This window comes from Rhinolophus hipposideros (genome assembly GCF_964194185.1).
Source record: "Rhinolophus hipposideros genome assembly, chromosome: 5".
NCBI classification, from domain to species: Eukaryota; Metazoa; Chordata; class Mammalia; order Chiroptera; family Rhinolophidae; genus Rhinolophus; species Rhinolophus hipposideros.
In genome coordinates this window covers 2,885,662-2,900,286 of record NC_138051.1, presented here as the reverse complement: position 1 = coordinate 2,900,286, position 14,625 = coordinate 2,885,662, and the positions used below count along the sequence as shown (strand labels likewise).

The following is a 14,625-nucleotide window of genomic DNA, read 5'->3' as shown; positions in this document are numbered from 1 at the left end:
TAGCATAATACTCTCTAGGTTTAGCCCTCTTGTCACAAATGGCAAGATTTCATTCTTTATGGCTGAGTAATATTCCATCACACAGACACACACACAGACAATTAAGTTCACCAACTTGTTGCAATGATGTTGCTAACCTTTTTTTGATATCAGAGGGATGATTCATTATGAATTTGCACCAACTGGACAAAGAGCTAACCAAGTTTACTATTTGGAAGTGCTGAAAAGGCTGCATGAAAAAGTTAGACCTGAACATTTCACCAACAATTCATGGCCCTTACATCACGACAAAGCACCAGCTCACACGGCACTGTCTGTGAGGGAGGTTTTAGCCAGTAAACTAATAACTGCATTGGAACACCCTCCCTACTCACCTGACCTGGCCCCCAATGACGTCTTTCTTTACCCGAAGCTAAAGGAAATATTGAAAGGAAGACACTGATGACATTCAGGACACCAAGGGTAATACGATGACAGCTCTGCTGGCCATTCCAGAAAAAGAGTTCCAAGATTGCTTTGAAGGGTGGACTAGGCACTGGCGTCAGTGCACAGCTTCCCCAGGGGAGGACTTCAAAGGTGACCGTAGTGATATTCAGCGGTGAGGTGTGTAGCACTTTTTCTAGGATGAGTTCGCGATCTTAACTGTCAGAACTTAATCATCAGTACTCATCTTCATCCACCCATCGATGGGTGCTTAGGTTGCTTCCATGTCTTGGCTATTGTAAATAGTGCTGCAGTGAACATAGGGGTGCATATAGCTTTTTAAATTAGTATTTTGGATTTCTTGGGGTAAATACCCAGCAGTGGAGTTGTTGGGTCATATGGTAGTTCCATTTTTAAGTTTTTGAGGAATCTGCATACTGTTTTCCACAGTGGCTGCACCAACCTGCAATCCCACCAACAGTGCACAAGGGTTTCCTTTTCTCCACATCCTGCCAAACCTTATTTGTTGATTTATTGATGACAGCCATTCTGACAGGAGTGAAGTGATCGCGTTGTGGTTTTGATTTGCATCTCCATGTGATTTGCATGATGGTTAGTGACATTGAGCATCTTTTCATATGTCTAGTGGTCATTGCATGTCCTTTTTGGAGAAATGTCTGTTCAGGTCCTCTGCCCATTTTTAGTAAAAGGCGAAAGATTTATATGATCTGAAGAGAAACCAGAGTATCCTCTGCCCATTTTTTTTTAATTAAATTTATTGGGGTGACAATTGTTAGTAAATTTACATAGATTTCAGGTGTACAATTCTGTATTACATCGTCTATAAATCCCATTGCGTGTTCACCACCCAGAGTCAGTTCTCCTTCCATCACCATATATTTGATCCCCTTTACCCTCATCACCCACCCCCCACCCCCTTACCCTCTGGTAACCACTAAATTATTGTCTGTGTCTATGAGTTTTTGTTTCTCATTTGTTTGTCTTGTTCTTTTTGGTTTATATACCACATATCAGTGAAATCATAGGGTTCTCTGCTTTTTCTGTCTGACTTATTTCACTTAGCATTATTCTCTCGAGATCCATCCATGTTGTCACAAATGCTCCTATATCATCTTTCCTTAACGCCGAATAGTATTCCATTGTGTATATGTACCACAACTTCTTTATCCATTCATCTATCGAAGGACATTTTGGTTGTTTCCATGTCTTGGCCACCGTAAACAAAGCTGCAATGAACATTGGAGTACAAGTGTCTCTATAGAGAAATGCTTTTATATTTTTTGGGTAGATACCCAGGAGAGCGATTGCTGGGTCATATGGTAATTCTATTCGTAATTTCTTGAGGAACCTTCACACTGCCTTCCATAGCGGCTGCACCAGTCTGCATTCCCACCAACAGTGTATGAGAGTTCCTTTTTCTCCACAGCCTCTCCAACACTTGTTACTATTTGTTTTGTTGATGAAAGCCATTCTGACTGGGGTGAGGTGATATCTCATTGTGGTTTTCATTTGCATTTCTCTGATGATTAGCGATGTTGAGCATTTTTTCATATGTCTATTTGCCATTTGTATGTCCTCTTTGGAGAGATGTCTCTTCAGATCCTCTGTCCATTTTTCAATTGGGTTGTTTGTTTTTTTGTTGTTGAGTTTCATGAGTTCCTTGTATATTTTGGATATTAGCCCCTTATCAGAGGAACTGTTTGCGAAAATCTTCTCCCATTCAGTTGGTTGCCTCATTATTTTGTCAATAGTTTCTTTTGCTGTGCAGAAGCTTTTCAGTTTCATATAATCCCATTTGTTTATTTTAGTTTTTACTTCCATTGCCTTTGGAGTCAAATTCATAAAATGCTCTTTGAACCCAAGGTCTATAAGTTTAGTACCTATGTTTTCTTCAATGCAGTTTATTGTGTCAGGTCTTATGCTTAAGTCTTTGATCCATTTTGAATTAATTTTGGTACATGGTGACAGATAGCAGTCCAGTTTCATTCTTTTGCATGTAGCTATCCAATTCTGCCAGCACCATTTATTGAAGAGGCTGTCTTTCCTCCATTGTATGTTTTTAGCTTCTTTGTCAAAAATTATCTGTCCATATTTATGTGGTTTTATTTCTGGGTTCTCAATTCTATTCCATTGGTCTATGTGTCTGTTTTTCCGCCAATACCAAGCTGTTTTGATTATTGTAGCCCTGTAGTACAAGGAAAAATCAGGGAGTGTGATACCTCCAGTATTGTTCTTTTTTTTTAATATTGCTTTGGCTATTCGGGGTCTTTTGTGGTTCCAAACAAATCTGATGATTTTTTGTTCTATTTCTTTAAAAAATGCCATTGGGATTTTAATCTCTGCCCATTTTTTAACCAGATTGTTTTTCTGGTGTTGTTGTATGAGTTCCATATGTATTTTGGATATTAACCCCTTATTGGCTGTATTATTAGAGAATATCTTCTTGTGTTCCGTAGGTTGTCTTTTCATTTTATTGATGGTTTCCTTTGCTGTGCAAAAATTTTTAATTTAATGTCCCATTTGTTTATTTTTCTTTTGTTTCCCTTGCCTGAGGAGATGTATCCAAAAGAAACATTACTCAAAAGTTTACTGCCTTTGTTTATTTTTCTTTTGTTTCCCTTGCCTGAGGAGATGTATCCAAAAGAAACATTACTCAAAGTTTACTGCCTTTGTTTTCTTCTAGGAGTTTTATGGTTTCAGGTCTTTAATCCATTTTGAGTTTATTTTTGTATGTCGTGTAAGAAAGTGGTTCAGTTTCATTGTTGTGCATATATCTGTGCAGATTTCCTAGCACTATTTATTGAAGAGCCTGTCTTTACCCTATTGCATATTCTTGCCTCCTTTGTCATAGATTAATTGACCACATAGGCCTGGGATTGTTTCTGGGCTCTCTATTGTGTTCCACTGACCTCTGTGTCTGTTTTTTGTGCCAGTGCCATGCTGTTTTGATTACTATAGCCTTGAAGTATAGTTGGATATCAGATAGTGTGATGCCTCCCACTTTGTTCTTTGTTCTCAAGACTGTTTTGATTATTCTGGGTCTGTGGTTCCATATACATTTTAGGACTATTTGTTTTATTATAGTTCTGTGGAAAATGCCATTGTATTTTGATAAGGGTTGCATTAAATGTGTAGATTGCTTTGGGTAGTATGGACATTTTCATGATATTAATTATTCCTATCCATGAGCATGGTAAATGCTTCCATTTATTTGTATCTTCTTCAGTTTCTTTCTTCAATGTCATAGTTTTCCAAGTACAGACTTTTTTACCTCCTGGGTTAAATTTATTTCTGGCATTTTATTATTTTTGATGCAATTATAAATGGGAGTGTTTTATTAATTTCTCTTTCTGATAGTTTTTTATTGGTATATAAAAATGCAACTTATTTCTGAATATTTATTTTGTATTTTGCTACTTTACTGAATTCATTTATTAGTTCTCATAGTTTTTTTGGTGGAATCTTTAGAGTTCTCTATATGGAGTATCACGCCATCTGCAAATAATGACAGTTTTACTTCTTTCTTCCTAATTTGAATGCCTTTTATTTCTTTTCCTTGCCCGATTGCTGTGGCTAGGCCTTCCAATACTATGTTGAATAACAGTGGTGAAAGTGGACATCCTTGTCTTGTTCCTGATCGCAGAGCAAAAGCTTTCAGCTTTTCACCGTTGAGTTCGTCTACAGACACCCTGGTGCCAGGGTTCAGCTGCCTCTCCTCACAGGCCCTCACTTCACAGTCACCCCTGAGGTGGGACTACTTCCCCTCCCACAGGAGAGGATACTGAGGCTCACAGCACAGCTGCCACTCTTCCAGAGCCAGAGAGGAAGCACTGGTGCAGCAAAAGCTGCCAACACTCAGTGGCAGGGGTTGATTCGAACCTGGGGTCACCTGATGCTTCTCACCTGAGCGCTGGGGTCCTAGTGGGCTGTGAGGCAGTGAGGGGGTGCGGTGGGCACCCCGGGTCAGGCACAGGTGTGCTAGAGGATGTGCTAGCCCAAACAGGCTGGAAACTGGGAAGGGAGAGAGCAGGCAGAGGAGCAGGATGACAACAGGAATCTGAGACATGGTGACCTGTGTGTTCTCAAGGTTGGGCTGTGACGCAGATCATGTCCCTGAGCGGGGGGCCCAGCCCAGGCTGCAGGGATAGGTCAGGCTGCAGCCTCCCAGCCCAGCTGTGCTGCCCAAGGTTGCCGCTTAGCTGTGGGGGTGGGCAAAACTGAGGAGGGAGGGCAGGCCCGCCAGGGTGCCACCTCTCTGAGTCTCATGGACAGAGGGCAGTAGTCAGGGAAGAGAATGAGAGGGGTAAGCCAGGGCAAGGGTCTTTCTCCATTCCCCAGGCAGACCTCACGCTCAGAGAGCAGCCAGGCTGCGGGTGGCTAGGGGCCCGGGGAAGGGCTATAGGCCTCATCTCTGAGGGGTGGAGTCCTGAAGAAGCCATGACCCTTCCTCCAGCAGGGGCCATTGGGGTGAGGCAGGCACCCACTTCATCTGGGCACAGCTTTCTTTGTCTGTCAGAGGGGGGTGTTAAAAACAGAGCTTTGCACACTCCTGGGACTGCTGGGATGAAGAACAATGAAATCCTAGAAAGGATGAGCCCTGAACAAGAAGAGGGGGTGATCAGACCCATGGGGTAGGCTGAGGTGCTGACAGCCTCTTTACCTGGGACTCCTGCCTTGCCCGTGCATGTGTGCACACGTGCACACAGACACTCACACGCACGCACTCTCAGTCCTCATAGGAGTAAACATTGCTTGGTGGACTATAAAATGACAGACTAGACGGTAGGAATGGGGGAGGAGGGTTCTTTGCAGATAGTTCAGTACGAGTGGAGGCGTGAAAGGAGGGATAAGAGTATGTGCTGGAGGAGGAGGCCTGGGCTAGTGTGCATGGGGCGCGGGGCGGTCAGCTTGTGAGAGACCTTGCCTGCCAGGACTGTTTGCCTCTGGTCCAAACCTCAGGAGCTCACTCTGAACAATAGCCGTGAACATCTCAGCCATCCAGCCACACACACATGAGCTCCAGCATACAGCAGTGTTCTTCCTTATCCAGGGCCCCTCTCCCCGCACCCCTACCTTGGACAGGCCCCACTTGAAGGAGAAGCTGGTGAGCCAGCAATGGGATCAGGCTGGTGTATTCAAATCTGAATCTGCTGTTTCCGCCTCGTGCTGGGCCAGGTGGGGCGGGCGCCAGTGAGACGAGGCCACACACCTCTCCTGACACAGGGAGGCCTGGCCACGTCTAGCTCCTTGGGGAGCAGACCGGGGAGCCCCTCCTTCCACCTCTACCCCAAGGCAGCCTTATCCTCAAGGACAAAGGGCAGAACGGGGCCTCAGGACATCAGAGGGACTGTGGGGACAGAGCCAGGAGTGCAGCTTCCAGGCTCTCGGCCTCACGTGGAAAGGTGCTGGCTCGGGTAGTAAATGGCCATCAATTGTGATTGGGTGGCCATCAGCTGTGGCTAGTTGGCCATTAGCTGTAACTAGTTGGCCGTTGGCCACTAATATAACTGCCGTGGCTACGCTAGCAGAAAATGGGGGCTAGCAAGATGGTGGTGGCTGAGCTGGCAAGCGCGGATTGCAGTTAGCAAGTGGGGTTGGTTGTCAGAGAAGTGGACGGCGGGTTGCAGATAGTGTGTCTCCTGCTTCCTGTGTCTCCAACCCAGCCGCCAGCGAGACTATAGTGATATGACTCCCCTACCTATGGCTCCGTGGATGTTCCTTTTTGGCCTCACCATGTCCTGCGTTCTTATGTGGGGAGCGGGAGCTGAGGCCCTGCATGTCACCCTGCATGACACGGACCTTTGCTGACCACCTCCCCCATTGGAGCCCCTTCACTTCCATGGACACATTCAGCTCAAAGTCAAGCCATTGTTCTATCTGGGTAAGGTCCCCAACCTTCCTCAATCGAGTAGGTGCACAGAGCAGTTGGGGAGCCGAGTCTGGGTTCCATTGCTAGCTCCCCGTTAGCAGGCAGCGTGACCTTACTTCACTGAACCACTCTGAATCTCACAGGATGTTCTGAGGCATCGCGTCAGCTCGTGACCAGGATCAGAGGGCCCTGCAGTGAGACCCAGCTGAACCTGCTCGACCCTCCAGGCTAGGACTGCTGGGGCCTCACAGGCTGCAGGGGCGCGAGGGCCTCGGAGCAGCACCCACGGGATCACCCACAGCTGGGCCAGGAAGAACCCACTGTTGCTGGAGCTGGGAGGGTCCCCACAGGAGGGGAACAATGTGAAACCTCCGTGTACTTCACCAAACTACAGCCAAGCTTTCATTTACTTTGTATTCGTTCAATGTTTTTCACTTGTTTATGTGAAGTACAGCACACATGCAGACAATTGCACAAAACCTAAGTGTACTCACTGGGATGAGTCTTTACAAAGTGCACAGTAAGTGCTCAGGGAAGGTCAAAGGCGTGGCGTTGCCGGCACCCCTGCAGCTCGCTGGTGCCTCGAGTCCTCAGCCCCACCTCCCCACGTGGAGCCCGCACCCTGACTTCCAACTTCACTGCTTGAGTTGGCCTGTGTTTGAAGCAAATCTGTATGGAGTCGTGGAGTGGGCATTTTGTGCCCAGCTGTTTGAGAATTTCCTCCCTTTGGTTCCATGGAGCTGGCACTGGCTTGTTTTTGCTGCTGTGTAATATTCCATCGTAGGACCCTCACCATTCTACTGTGATGGGCATTGGTGTTGTTTCCAGTTTGGGACTTTTACAGATAAGGCTGATAGCAATGTCCTGACCTCTGCTTCTGGATGCAGTCACACTTGTGTGTTTACGGGGCATATACTCAGGCTCTGCAGACATTCACCTTTAATAGTAGCTAGTATCCAAGCTGTTCTCCTAAGTGATGAGTGATGGCAGCCAGGAGGAAGAGGAAGGGGTCTGACCTGCTGATAAAGCAGCCTCGGAACAGAAATGGGGTGGGATGAGAACAACTACCTCCAGGCCACGGCTGCCCTGGCAGGGCCCTGAGCCAGCCACCACACGCACTGACTGAGCCCCGCAGCAACCCATGCTTATCCCGTGTGAGGAATCTGAGGCTCAGAACAGGGAAGGGCCTGTCTGCACACACTAAGCAAGTCAGTGGCCAAGCTGGGCTGTGACCGGGGCCTGAGCACAAAGCGGTGTGTGTGTGTGTGTGTGTGTGTGTGTGTGTGTGTGTGTATGCGTGCGCGCGTGCACATGTGTGGTCTGGGCTGGCCCCGAGGTAAGGGCTGTCTGGGGACACCAGATGAGCAGATCTGGGGGAGCCAAGACCTGGAACTCGACTAGGTCGGGTGCTGGGGAGACAGACCGGTTACGGGGAGTCCAGCCAGAAGGCTGGACAGCAGCAGGTGACAAGTGGGGTCTGATGAACCCCTGCTGTCTGGGAGCCCCTCCCCCAAAAGCCAGTGACCACCCTGCAGCAGGTTGGTGGCAGTGGCTGGGAGCAGTTGGCATAAGGCCTAGGTGGGAGTTGGGGGCGGAGCGCTACTTCCAGAGATTTGGGAGCCTGGCTGTCCTAGGAGCCTCCAGCCCACGTGCAAGCCCCCACAGCCTCAGCAAGGCCAAGGCACCAGGGCTTAGCACGCTCCCGCTGGCCTCACTGCTCCTGCCCGAGCCAGCGCCCACCTCCTCCCCCTCCACGGACTATTCTGCCTTCACATTTTGTGTCCCTCTTATAGCTTGCACTGTTTAGATTTAAGAAACACCCTTTACAAAACTTTTCCTAAATAACAGGAGGGAATTTCTGATTATGAGACAAATGCATGTAAATACTCGTATGGCCTGTTAATTCTCCTACGCATACCTGAGGACAGCATGAATTTTCCCCCAGATTCAGATCCCATTGATAATTCTTTTTAGTAGCCTGTTTTATCACGTCTCAACATACTGTGATGTCTCCAGGTACGGGGGCATCGTGGCAGGAATGCACAGTGCCTGGGGACAGACTCAAGTGCCAGCAGGCCTGGCTTTCAGACCCTGGCTCTGCCACTCAGTTTCATGACTGAGCAGGTTCCTCACCTCTCTGGGCCTCGGTTCCTTGTTGGTAGCATGAGGATGACCATAGTACCGGCCTTCTCAGGCTTGTTGTGAGGGTAAATGAGGGAAGCCCCCTCCTGACCTGGAACATTGTAGGTGCTCAGTGAACACCAAGTACTAGGACTATCGTTACTCTTAACCTAGTGACAGAGCCTGGCACCCTGGCCCACCTCACACCCCAGATCCTGTAGCTGGATCCCAACCCTGGGTCGTTACTTGGCTCTCTCCAGCCAACTTTGTGCCCCTTCCTGCCCTCTGGGCTGGTTGGGAAAGGGGGCACCGGGTCCCTGGGGTTTGCTCCCAAGTGCCATTCAGTGGAGTTTCTGAGAGGTTCTTCCCCGGGTTCTCAGTGACATGAGGAAGAAGAGGGGTTAGAAAAGTGGAAAAGGAGCAGGAAAAGGCAGAGACGTGGCCCTAGAAACCTGGCTCCAGGTCCTTTCAGACCTGGCTTTCAGACCCTCTCTCACAGGCTTCCTAAGCTGGTATTTGAGCCCTGAGTCCCCCCAGTTGTCATGAGAGGAAAAAACATGGCCCTGGCAGAGAACCTTAGTGTGCCATCTCACATGGCCAGGAGGGGTGCAGACCAAGTCATATCCACGCTTCTGAGGAACTGCTAAGACTTGAGGGCGTAGCTTAGGGTTCATTCTGTTCGTTGGCCTTTGGGGGTGACCCATGGATTTCTCAGTGTGGGTGCAGATATGACCTGGGGGCTCAACTCTGAGTGCTGGCATCCACAGGAGACGAACAACTACCGGCGGGCCATGAAGAAGATGGCCAAGGATATCCTGTCGCTGCGGAAACAGGCCAGCATCCTGGAGGCAGAGAACCGCATGCTGATGAGCCACATGACCCAGGGGGAGATGGACGAGGGGCAGGACAGCGCCAACAACATGCAGAAGCTGGGTGAGGGCACACAGGCACCCGCCTGAGCCCTGGCTCTGGATTTTGGCACTGGGTGGCGGGAAACTTTTCCCAGACGGGCATGCTACTGGACAGAACCTGGTAGGAGCTGGCTGGGCCCTCTCCAGAGTGGGAAATGGAGAATCCAGTCCTGTCTCAAGTCCCAGGGCTGAGCCAGACCTGCCCCTATCCCCCAGCTATATGATATGAGCTGGAGGTGCCTTCTGCCTGAGCCAGCTCACCCTGCCCCCACCAGTGTCCATGAAGCAGAAACTGCTGCTGAGTGAGCTGGACATGAAGCAACTGAGGGACCAGGTGCAGCTTCTGCAGAATGAGCTGATTCGAGTGAGCTGGGGCTTGGGGGCAGTGGGCATGGGGAGCCGAGGGAAGGGAGCTGGGGTGAGGGTGTGCGGAGAAGTGTCAGGGGGTAGAAAGGAGAGGGGCCTCGAGGGGGCGGGCCGCACAGGACTCAGCAGAGGAGCCTAGCGGAGCAGACCCTCTAGGCCAACAGTAACACCCGTACCCCTTCTCTCTCCTGTCCCCCCGCCTCCCCCACACCAGAAGAATGATCGAGAGAAGGAGCTGCTTCTCCTGTACCAAGCTCAGCAGCCACAGGCTGCACTGCTGAAGAGGTACCAGGAAAAGCTGCAGAAGATGAAGGCGCTGGAGGAGACCGTGCAGCAGCAGGAGAAGGCAGGGGCCAGGCCGCCAGGGTTGAGCCACAGAGGGGAGGTGTGGCGCCCCCAGCCCAGCCCAGCCTCTGTGCTCTGCCCTCCAGGTGATCGAGAAGATGGAGCGGGTGCTGAAGGACAAGCTTCAGGAGAGGAACGAGCCCCTGCTGAACAGGCTGCAGGGAAAGCCCCGTGTGGGTGAGGCTGCTCCCCTGCGCTTTTCCCTCCAGGAGGTCCTGCCTTCCTGGAGCTTCCCAGTTCCAGGCACACCTTCCAGTCGGAGCAGAGTGTCGTACTCCTCTATCATTCAGGCTCTGAGCTCTTCCAGAGGTCCTGTGCGCTTCCTTCTGTTCCCAGGGGGCCCCGCAGGACACGGGACAGTGTATGAGCCACACTAGAACGAGGTAGGCCCTGCAGACTAGAGCAAGCAGAAAGGGCTACCGAGGGAATTCCCGACTTCTAAACTCTAGGCCCTTCAGATGATTTCCTCATCTCCTATACCTGTAAGAGTCTGCTTCTACAAAACAAACACCCACAGAACACTTTCGTTAAATCAATGGTTTGTTTTCTCCATTGATATGAGAGCTGCCATTCAGAGGTGGCTGCCTCAAGCAGGAGAGAACCAGTCACACCACGTCAGGCCGGCCCAGGCAGAGGATTTCCCCGAGCCCATCGGTGCAGCTCACCAGGGAGCCCTGCGTGCCCACCTGCACTCAGCCTTCACTGCGTGGGCTGGGGGTGGGCGGGGAGTTTCTGAAGGCCTTTAGGAAACAATGAAAGTAGGGGCCACCTTTCAAAAACCCTGAGATCATCCAGGAGTGGACTGAGAGACAAGAAGGCAACCTGGGGAGGGGAGGAGAATCAGCCAGGGCAAAGGCCCACGGAGTGACCATGCCAAGAGCAGAGAAGGGAGGAAAGAGAGAGATGAAGAGCTGCAACACCCAGAGCAAATGGCCAGGGAACGGTTAGGAGCGCACTGAGCTCAGATGCTAAAGAGCCAAGAACAATGGCCTGAGTTGTGTGGACCTGATCCTGCTGGCAGTGCGGAGCCAGTGAAGGTTTGGGAGTACAGGAGGGGTGGAATGGAGTAAAATGCTGGGGCAGCTCAGGCCAGGGACGTGCAGGCAGGAGAGCCCATCTCACAAACATCTGTGGCCATTCTGCAGCCTTCCCCATGCTCTCAGCCTCTGGCCTTCCTCCGGGTCCTACAGGAGAGAACCAGTCTATGGACCTTTACTCAGTGCTGCTGGCAGAGAACTCGAGGCTGCGGGCAGAGCTGGATAAGAGCCGCCACCAGTCGGCCCCCATCATTCTGCAGCAACAGGCCCTACCGGTAAGAGCCGTTGGCACAGGCGTGGCCTGGCCCTGCCCATGCAGGTCCCCTGGTGCGCAGCCATTACTCAGCACCATCCAAGTTGAAGACCATGACCAGGAGCCAGGCTTCTCAGCGTCTCCACTGTGCCCGGCGTCTACTGGAGTGCCAGCTCTCAGGCCTTGCTCTTTCTTCTGGGAAACACACATGGGTCCAAAAGCTTCACCTTGACCCTTATCTGGCGTCCTGGGAGAAAGCAAGCCCCTAATTTGTCTTTGACCCCTGACCCTTGGCTGGCCTGCACTTGTACTCTACACAGGCCTCTCAGAAACTCTAATCTGGAGCATTTCCTGGGAATAGTACAGCCTTAGAGAGCCCTTTTCCCCCATCCCAGGTGGAACCCGGGGAGTTGGGAGCAGGAGAGCTGGCAGAGAAGCTGCGTAAAACAGATGGCCCAGGCCATTCCAGGTGCACAGAAACCCAGCCTGTACAGGTGGCTGCCCTAGGCCCCAGGCATGCCTTGGCCCTGTTCCACTTCTGAGGCTGCTACAGGTGCCCCTGGTTTATGCAAACCCAAAGACCGGACATTTGGAATTACTGAAGAGGTGTGGCCCAGGGCACAGGAGAGTTTTTCTGTACATCTAAGGACTTAAAGCAGGTTAGTTCTGTTTAAAAGCACACCTAATGCATGGACATGCAGGTAAAGTGCCGGGGACCGTGGGAGCCCTTGCTTCACTTTACAAAAAGACTCCCAGTTCAAGACTCCTTTCTGTGCACTAACAGGCACTTGCTTGTGCATTTTACATTTAAAAGTTCATGTGCAAAAACTTCACATACCCCAACTCTGTGGAAAACAACTGTGAAAAACAGCACATGCCATGTCAGGTCTGAACTTCAGGAAGAGGGTTCAGCCCTGGGTCTCAGGCTCTGCACTGGGAGCGGAGTTTGGAACTTAGACCTGGCTTATTCCTCCCTCAGCAGCTCCTGGACTTCTGAGCTCACTAGGCCACAGCACACAACTGGGGCTATATGTGAGTTTCTCCTTTGCCCACAGGATCTCCTTGCCAATACTTCAGACAAGTTTAATCTCCTGGCTAAGCTGGAACGAGCTCAGAGCCGAATCCTGTCCCTGGAAAGCCAGGTAGGTGAGGCACAGGAAGTGGTCAGACTGGGCGGGTTCACAGCTCAAGGTCGGGGCTGAGCGTGTGAGCAGGGTCGGGGCTCAGTGTGAGCAGGGTCGGAGCTCAGTGTGTGAGCAGGGTCGGGGCTCAGTATGTGAGCAGGGTCAGCGTTCAGAGTGTGAGCAGGGTCAGGGCTCAGTGTGAGCAGGGTCGGGGCTCAGTGTGTGAGTAGGGTCGGGGCTCAGTGTGTGATCAGGGTCAGGGCTCAGTCTATGACCACAGGCAAGAATCGGTGTGGATTCAGGGTCGGGGCTCAATTTGTGAGCAGGGTCGGGGCTCAGTGTATGAGCAGAGTCAGGGATCAGTGTGTGAGCAGAGTCGGGGCTCAGTGTGAGCAGGGTCGGGGCTCAGTGTGAGCAGGGTCGGGGCTCAGTGTGAGCAGGGTCAGGGCTCAGTGTGTGAGCAGGATCGGGGCTCAGTGTGTGAGCAGGGTCGGGGCTCAGTGTGAGCAGGATCGGGGCTCAGTGTGTGAGCAGGATCAGGGCTCAGTGTGAGCAGGGTCGGGACTCAGTGTGTGAGCAGGATCAGGGCTCAGTGTGAGCAGGGTCGGGGCTCAGTGTGTGAGCAGGGTCGGGGCTCAGTGTGAGCAGGGTCGGGGCTCAGTGTGTGAGCAGGGTCGGGGCTCAGTGTGAGCAGGGTCGGGGCTCAGTGTGAGCAGGGTCGGGGCTCAGTGTGAGCAGGGTCGGGGCTCAGTGTGTGAGCAGGGTCGGGGCTCAGTGTGAGCAGGGTCGGGGCTCAGTGTGAGCAGGGTCGGGGCTCAGTGTGAGCAGGGTCGGGGCTCAGTGTGTGAGCAGGGTCGGGGCTCAGTGTGAGCAGGGTCGGGGCTCAGTGTGTGAGCAGGGTCGGGGCTCAGTGTGAGCAGGGTCGGGGCTCAGTGTGTGAGCAGGGTCGGGGCTCAGTGTGTGAGCAGGGTCGGGGCTCAGTGTGTGAGCAGGATCGGGGCTCAGTGTGTGAGCAGGGTCGGGGCTCAGTGTGTGAGCAGGGTCGGGGCTCAGTGTGAGCAGGGTCGGGGCTCAGTGTGTGAGCAGGGTCGGGGCTCAGTGTGAGCAGGATCGGGGCTTAGTGTGTGAGCAGGATCGGGGCTCAGTGTGAGCAGGGTCGGGGCTCAGTGTGTGAGCAGGGTCGGGGCTCAGTGTGAGCAGGGTCGGTGCTCAGTGTGAGCAGGGTCGGGGCTCAGTGTGAGCAGGGTCGGGGCTCAGTGTGTGAGCAGGATCGGGGCTCAGTGTGAGCAGGGTCGGGGCTCAGTGTGTGAGCAGGGTCGGGGCTCAGTGTGTGAGCAGGATCAGGGCTCAGTGTGAGCAGGGTTGGGGCTCAGTGTGTGAGCAGGGTCGGGGCTCAGTGTGAGCAGGATCGGGGCTCAGTGTGTGAGCAGGATCGGGGCTCAGTGTGAGCAGGGTCGGGGCTCAGTGTGTGAGCAGGGTCGGGGCTCAGTGTGAGCAGGGTCAGGGCTCAGTGTGAGCAGGGTCGGGGCTCAGTGTGTGAGCAGGGTCGGGGCTCAGTGTGAGCAGGGTCGGGGCTCAGTGTGAGCAGGGTCGGGGCTCAGTGTGAGCAGGGTCGGGGCTCAGTGTGTGAGCAGGATCGGGGCTCAGTGTGTGAGCAGGGTCGGGGCTCAGTGTGTGAGCAGGATCAGGGCTCAGTGTGAGCAGGGTCGGGTCAGTGTGTGAGCAGGGTCGGGGCTCAGTGTGAGCAGGGTCGGGGCTCAGTGTGTGAGCAGGGTCGGGTCAGTGTGTGAGCAGGGTCGGGGCTCAGTGTGTGAGCAGGATCAGGGCTCAGTGTGAGCAGGATCAGGGCTCAGTGTGTGAGCAGGGTCGGGGCTCAGTGTGAGCAGGATCAGGGCTCAGTGTGAGCAGGGTCGGCTCAGTGTGTGAGCAGGATCAGGGCTCAGTGTGAGCAGGGTCGGGTCAGTGTGTGAGCAGGATCAGGGCTCAGTGTGAGCAGGGTCGGGTCAGTGTGTGAGCAGGGTCGGAGCTCAGTGTGTGAGCAGGGTCGGAGCTCAGTGTGTGAGCAGGGTCGGGTCAGTGTGTGAGCAGGGTCGGGGCTCAGTGTGTGAGCAGGGTCGGGTCAGTGTGTGAGCAGGGTCGGGGCTCAATGTGTGAG

General features: G+C 52.4%; 1 protein-coding gene across 1 annotated transcript in view; it reads left to right on the top strand.

Moving 5' to 3' along the window:
* Positions 1-14,625, top strand: part of CCDC33 (coiled-coil domain containing 33) — an 83,868-nt gene that overhangs the window by 68,126 nt on the left and 1,117 nt on the right. Inside the window, exons 11-16 of the mRNA XM_081049183.1 lie at positions 9,202-9,367; positions 9,621-9,709; positions 9,926-10,057; positions 10,143-10,233; positions 11,202-11,368; positions 12,402-12,488. Of these exons, the coding sequence (XP_080905309.1) occupies positions 9,202-9,367; positions 9,621-9,709; positions 9,926-10,057; positions 10,143-10,233; positions 11,202-11,368; positions 12,402-12,488 (732 nt within the window). The remainder of the gene's footprint in view (positions 1-9,201; positions 9,368-9,620; positions 9,710-9,925; positions 10,058-10,142; positions 10,234-11,201; positions 11,369-12,401; positions 12,489-14,625) is intronic.